Genomic DNA, 7364 nt, shown 5'->3' on the forward strand with positions numbered 1-7364 from the left:
AGGAGAGCCGTGAACGAACTCTGTGTCTTCCTACTGTGACCATGAGACAAAAAATGCCCCTGGCTAATTTCACACAAACGCGGTCCATAAAAATTCAGCTCTACGGCAATTTGCTACTGGAAAAAAAAGGAAAAAAAGAAAGGTGTAAATAAGGTTAGGTGTTAGTTTATTTACCTTCACAAGTCGCTTGCTTGTCCTATGGGTAAACCTACTCATTATTTTCCAGCTTCAATCAAAAATAAAGTTTATTCACATCGTGAAGAGAATGCAAAGACCCATAAACCTTATATAACCTTAAAAAGTTGACAAATGTGTTTTCATTCATTTGGAGTTTCTGACAGCCTGACAAGTTGTCATGGTCTTGCCACAGTCTATCTCTGTATTCCTTGGTTGTTTTTCTTCTCTGTTTCACCAGAGACTCTCAGCCTTATCTGTCTTTTTTGAGTCTTTGAGTGGGAGAAAGCAGTTGTGAGTTGTTTCATTTAAGTTGCCTTTATTAGTTACACTGTATACACTAGGTTTCTGGGCTTTTGGTTTTCTGTGTATTTCCTCCTGTGTACATGTACTCCTCCTCAGCCTGCCTTTTCCCTTCACACCTGCCCTGCATGCAGTCTCATTAGCCCTGCTCTACTCTCTGTGTCTTCCTCAGCCAATCAGCTGCCAGCCTGCACGTGTGTCTTGTTTCATTAGTTCAGTTTTGGTTTTCTGTTCAGTTTTGGTGGGATCCTTTGTTCAGTCTGCTCTGTCTGTGCTACATTCTGTTTCAATTTTGCTTTGACCTGCCAGCTTTGTTTTTAGCCTGCACAAGCCTTAAATTAAGAGGTTTCTTCATCCTTGCTCAGCCTGTAGTCCCCTGCATTAGGGTCTACCTGCTCCATTGCACCAAACACAAGTCCAATATTCACTTTCCTTTTCACTCTGTTTGGTATCTACTAACTCCTAGGGTAAATATTTGACTCTTTGGCTGCTAAATGTTCCACTACTAACTAATTTCTAACTTTACCCGTCTGAAAATGGCTGCATGTTGATGTTGATGAGTATGGTGAGACTGAGCCAAAATAGTGAAGTCACAGACTGTAAAATCTCTAACTGATATTTTCGCTTCAGTAGTGGGGGTTGCAGATGTCAGCAACCCAAAGATGATTGCAGATGTCACAGAGGAAAGAAAACAGTGTCTGAAGATTAGTAGGAAAGTCTGTCACCAAAGTGAGTTTATCTGAACGTTTTCTTTCTTCTTTTCTTCAAACATTTTTAAACTTTTTAAATGTACCAAAGCAATATTGTCAAAGTAAATGGTAAAACAGTAACATCATGGTCCATGGTAAAACAGAAAATACATAATTTTAATGCTGTAGTACTGTGGTAACATGGTAGTTTTTTTGCAAGGCTCATGTTGAGATGGCTGTGGCTGTTTTTCATGGTTTATCTGAGAATACAGATTATACTTCTAGTCACCTAGAGGAGCCTGGAGTAAGTCAAATTCCACATGGCAGAGCGGAGATTAAAAAGATTCAATATAAAACAAGCACTTGTTTTATCACCATCAAAATTGTTTGAGGGCAGCCATGTCCTTACACCATGACCGCACTCACACAATTATAAAAAATACTCTTATTCTGTACCCGACCTCACTGCAAGAGCTCATAATTGACTAAACCCTAGTCAACAGTCATCAGCCCTGTGTGGCATGTAATTAAAAAATGTTACCTTGTATGACCTGCAGCCTTGTGATTTCCCTTATTGATATTTTCCCTTCAGCAGTGAGGCTGCAGATGTCAGCAACCCAAAATGATTGCAAATGTCACAGAGGAAAGCAAATATTACCTGCGGATTAATAGGAAAGTCTGTCACCAAAGTGTTTGCATCATTACCGGTTCAGTAGTCATATTTGAGTTATACCTGACACAACAGTAGACGACAGAAACTGTGAAGTGACAGACAGGTAGAAGGGTATGAAGAAAGGTACTGCGTGCACTTTTTTTTTTTTGCATTCCCTTACTTATGATAAAAGTTGTAAGTCACCAGTTACAAAGCAGAGACTCCACATTTTACAATTCCACAAGAGATTATGTGCAAAAACCATCATGCTGTAATTACACTCTATTTCCATCTACTGTATCTGGGCCACAAGATGGGTTCATCTGTGTTGTCTAATGTCACCCCCAAGTGGTGACAAGGGTCGCAGCAACTGTGGAGAACTGCCTCGCTTGAAGATTTCACCACATGTAACATGAAGACAAGGATGTAATGTACCGTGAAACTGATATTACTACTGTAGATTGAATGGCAAACATCCTGATGGGGGAACTTGGTTAATTTGAATAACTTTTGTACTTCCTGATTTGAAGTTGGTCTGCCCTTTTGATTAAAGAGGCTATCATGGTGAAGAGTCAAATATTGACATTAAGGTGCATACCACGTGTCTGTTGTACCGGAGCATGTAATGTCCTTTACCATCTTTAAGCAAAAAATAATCCCTTTAATCCTAATTTCTACATTAGCACTGTCACCCACATTCTCAAGCATGGGACAAAGAAAATTGATTTTATTTTAAGTCTTTTGAAAAACCTCTGTCAATTATGGGTTTTTTTTGCTAAATATGTCCCTTTTGACTGTCTGAACTCTGAAACTGCTTCATCTCTGTCCCACATGTGATAATGGACATATTCATTAAACATATTCAGTACTTGTATATTCCTCTTATATGTTTTTTAGCTTCAACACTACATTCAAGCATCTTTCACATTTTCTCTGCACAGCAGCAACCCTTACTCTCAATCCTGAGAGCCATTCAGAATAAAACTTTTAAGAACTTTCCTCAATCATTAATGACGCAGCGTCCCCGATCAAGGACACCAATTGAAATTTTGCTTAAGTGAGGGGACAAAAGCCTTTAAGAGAGAGAGCAGGCCACAGTTAGATGACTTGCTGTATTTAATCTATACAGCCGCCTCCTGAGTTATCAGTGTCATTGTGTAAAAGCTCAGCAGCTTGTTATTTCATAAAAAAGTTCCAAGTAAAATTAGATGCTAGATGAGGATAAAAAGTCCAAAATAAAGGACATAAATCAAATATCACCTAGTTTTATCAAAATGTCTGAATTAATTTTTATTTCAAATTTGAAGACATGGACATTTATGACATTACTGAAATATTTAACCCTTATTATGATAACTTTTTTGTCAGTTCTCCTGATAGTTTTGTCTTTGCCTTTGTGTTTTTAACTCTGCTGTTTGCCACTGTTTGTGTTGATTTGGTTACTTGTAAGAACTCAGAGTTAAAGACTGAGTAGCATTATACAAACAAAAAAAATCAATTAAATGAGCAGACACACAGTAGTTGTTTTTTTTAGTAACTTAACCACTAAATCTTAACTGGACCACTAAATCATCACTGCATCATTATAGTTTGTTAATAAACCATTAATAATATTTAATACAAGAAGAGAAGAGCTTTTCATTGTTAATAAGTGAAAATCTGACATGAGCAGTGGCATTAAATGATACATCTGAGACAATTTTGTTATGCTAATCAGCTGCCCTGAGTCACAAAAATTACAAGTCTGATGACAAAAAAATATCAATGGAGAATTCATAAACACAGTTTCCAGTGTTCGTGCCTCATATTGTTACTTTTCACTATGGCAAAAAGATATTCAAACAATACTTCTTCATCAAAATGAAGGCACAAAGAATAGAAACGAATAAACCTGGCATTCATTTTCTTTAGTCTGAGTGCTTAAGAAAAATCACAATGTAACACAAAAAAGTACTGGCAAACCAAAAATTTGATTCACCAAAAGAACAATTCCTATAAGAAAATGCTGTGAAGTACAAGTCCTAATCATTTAACACCCTGCTTACCCAGCTCACGTGTAGATTTTTTATGTGATTCTGATGGCTTTAGTTTCTGTAGAAAAATGAACCAGTCTCTGTCAAAGTGTATTGATATGTGGACCAAGGTCTTTTTTTGGTACCAAAGAATGGACCCAAAAGAGACAGAGTAGGCAAAATTATATAATTTTAAAATGTAACATATTATACTTATTAAGATTCATATGTGGTTCCTCCTTAGTCTTCCGGTAACATCAGTCAGCAACTTTTTCAGCTTAACATACTTTGCAATTATCAAAACTCAAAATACTTAAGAGGATTTTCTGTTGGTTCAGTGGTTTAAAACAAATACCTTACACTCAAAAATGTAAGGTTTGATTCTTTTAATTCCACCGTATCCTGTTTAAACCTGTGCTGTATGCATCCCATTTTAAAGTGCAATTCAAACCCGAGTTTGATTTTGTGAAGAAATGGGCCGGTGCATTGCTGTTTTCAAAGCCTGTTCATTTGTGACCGATATAAGTTCAAATTGTTGGACACTCTGTACCCATAGGCCTGCCATGCACCATCATTCCCGCTGCATATAAGAGTCTGCTGCTGGAGAAAAGGCTATCTGCCCCCTCTGCGCTGGACAACAATGGTCCCTGCCACAATGTCATACACAGTCCTGTTGTGCTGGAAGAAGAGCAAAGTGATGAAGACGGGAAAAAGGAAGGCGATGGAGAAGTTCTTATTCAGTGCCCGCACAGTAGAGCTGCGACAGTCAAGACAAAAGAGACAAGACCAAGACATTTTATATTAACATTAATTAAAGCATGTATCCCAAAAATGTTCCACTAAGAGAACAATTTAAACACAGTTAACTCATATATTTCATTTTTTTTAAAGATTCTCAAACAGCATGTGATCACTCACGCAGATAGGGAGACGTTCGATGCTGGGACCACAAGGACACGGTTAGGTCGGACCAAAGTGGATGTGTCACAGGTCACCACCCGCAGGCCAAGCAGGAACTTCCCTGGTGTGGCACCACCAGCGCCCCAGATACAGATGATCTGATTGGACAAGAAGAGCAAACTAACAATCTGGTAGGCTCTTGACTACGCCAGTATACTACGCTGTAGACCAGTTGAAGGCAGAGCTTAATAATGATACCACACTCACATAGGAAGCAGTAAAAAAGCCAATTAATAATACGTTTACACAAACAAGGTCAAAACCATGGAAAGAAACATGCCAGATGGTATTAGTCTGAGCATACAGTAGGTGCCTCTATGTCCCTGTGCTGGAGCCCACCTGGGACAACAAGTCACTGATGCAGAAGGTGAACAAGAGACCTGATACATGACTTAATCTCAGGCAACTATGAATGTTACGTTGCATCACTGTCCTCTGTGGGAAACAGCGTTGACTCTGCCTGACTCTTCTCATTTAACAAGACCAGGAGGCACTGAAGCAGCTTCTATTAAATGTAACTAAACTAATTAGGGAATTGTTTCAGTTCTGTATATCAAGTGGGGACACTGTTGTTTTTATCCACACATCGGTTCAACACCAACAATTACTACCAACAGGCTATAATGGTATTTAGTAAATCATCTAATTGTTGGGATATATTTTGTTTTTTGTTATGTACAATTTGTGTACTATTATAAGTCTGATTCCTTTGCAATCTGAAAATGACAAATACAGTTTATGTATTACCTTATTTACTATCAATGTGATGAACATTAACAACACGCTTAACATGCAGGTTTTCTCCATCACTAAATATTGTAACATACATTTAAATATCCTCAGTGTAGCAGAAGAATGTCTTCTTCATTCTTTTCATCAAAATATTGTTCCTCATATTATTCAGCCATCATAAAATCATATGTATAAATATTATCACGACTGTGCTCAATTTGACCCACCTCATACACACAAACTAGAACCCTGTAGACTAGAGCCACAACCATCATCTTCTGCAGGTCCTCCATGGACGTGTTCTCATCGATCTCCTCCACAATGAAGTGGGTTATGAATTTGGCAATGTCCCTTGAAAGAGGAGAGACAGCATGCCTGTGTGAAGATGGATCTGGGGAATGGTGAAATAACTTGACATTAAAAGCTATGATGCTCGCAAATTGTCTATTTTGCATATGTGACCCACAGCTACACCTGTGGCAGGTAAGCCTAAGGAAAACCATGATGAGGGCTGACAATGTTGCATATTGCAATCTAGAATTACAGTGTTAAATAACCAAAATAGTTTATTTTTTAAATGTTCTAATTTAGGCTCTGACTGTCTTTTCTTGCATTTATCCTTTTACTTTTAAAGTTATGTTTCCTTTAAGACTTTATGATAGCTTTACTCACTTCATCCCACTCAGATGCATGATCCACAGCACGATGGTGGCCTTCACACAAAACAAGATGAAGAAGTCCACTGTCTCAGCCAGGAACCTCTGAAGAGGAGAGGGGATGGTGTACTCCCGTCCTGTGAAGCAGATGAAAAGACAAGTGCATCCAGTATGCTTTTTTCACAAATTGAATACTTTTCCACATTATTCTGGATGAGTTCTTAGTTAAAAGGACGTTGATTTTTACTGGCTTACTACTTTATGTCGGCTGAAAGTTATCTAAAAACCAAGAGAGATTTTGTAACGGCTCTAAGCATATAAGCTTGTTTTCTCCAGGCCATATAAGCCTGCTTCCCATCAGACTCACGACCAAGCTTATTACACAAGTGAGCCCACACATTACTTCAGGCTGAATGGCATTTTGGAGAAAGGAGGCCCTGTAATACACTAACACTTAGTGAAACTGAACCCTACCTGGCTGAGGTGGATTCCCATTCTGATGCTGGGTTGTCCGGGCTGTAGCTGGAGTCGCGGCTGTGCTCTGCTCCGTCTGGGGGGCACCAGGATGAGGGAAGGATGCAGGGAAACTAAAAGGATACGGGTGGTTGTACCAGTTACGTGAGTCGAAAGCTTGCTGCCCAGTCCCGGAAGTCGAGGCAGGTGAACCCGGTGTCTGAGCGCTTGTCCCCGGCAGAGGGAAACTGCACGGAGGAGGAAAGGGAAAAGCTGACAGAGTCGCCCAGCTCTGCCAGCCAGCATATTCCCAGTAATACTGCCACATCCACTGCTGCAACTTGGCGCAGTATTCCGTAGTAGCGGTACTCGGAGGATGCTTAGCATCCTTTTCAGGGCAATGACGCTTGTCACCTGTTGTCGTCCCCACCATGGCTGACCTACTACACAGACTTCCCCTAATTTATCAGGTAAATCTGCTTTAAATGCCTTTACGTCTTCAGGTAATCCCTCTTTCGTCGGTTTACTAGCTCTCCGTTGCTTTCAAACACAGCAGCGCTAGCTAAGTGGGCTTGTAAATACGGGGATTTCCGGGACCGCGCAACAATACCTCCCACAGTGGTAACGTAAATGTCGCAAAATATTTTGTAAATTTCCTTGAAATATTAATATATAATGTAGAATCAAAATGCATACCTTATCTGTGGTGAAGATTTTTTGTAACTCAACATTA

The 7364-nt window shown here is 39.3% G+C and overlaps 1 protein-coding gene across 1 annotated transcript; it reads right to left on the reverse strand.

Annotated features, from left to right (window-relative positions):
- Nucleotides 1–4314: 4314 nt before the first annotated feature.
- Nucleotides 4315–7120, reverse strand: fam8a1a (family with sequence similarity 8 member A1a). The gene is made up of 5 exons (XM_062436365.1): nucleotides 6653–7120; nucleotides 6195–6315; nucleotides 5750–5873; nucleotides 4749–4888; nucleotides 4315–4587 (listed from the first exon to the last, which is right to left on the reverse strand). Exons 1-5 carry the CDS (start codon nucleotides 7062–7064, stop codon nucleotides 4443–4445), a joined length of 942 nt encoding a protein of 313 aa, XP_062292349.1. The 5' UTR covers nucleotides 7065–7120; the 3' UTR covers nucleotides 4315–4442.
- Nucleotides 7121–7364: the final 244 nt, after the last annotated feature.

This window comes from Scomber scombrus, chromosome 16, assembly GCF_963691925.1.
Source record: "Scomber scombrus chromosome 16, fScoSco1.1, whole genome shotgun sequence".
Classification (NCBI taxonomy): Eukaryota; Metazoa; Chordata; class Actinopteri; order Scombriformes; family Scombridae; genus Scomber; species Scomber scombrus.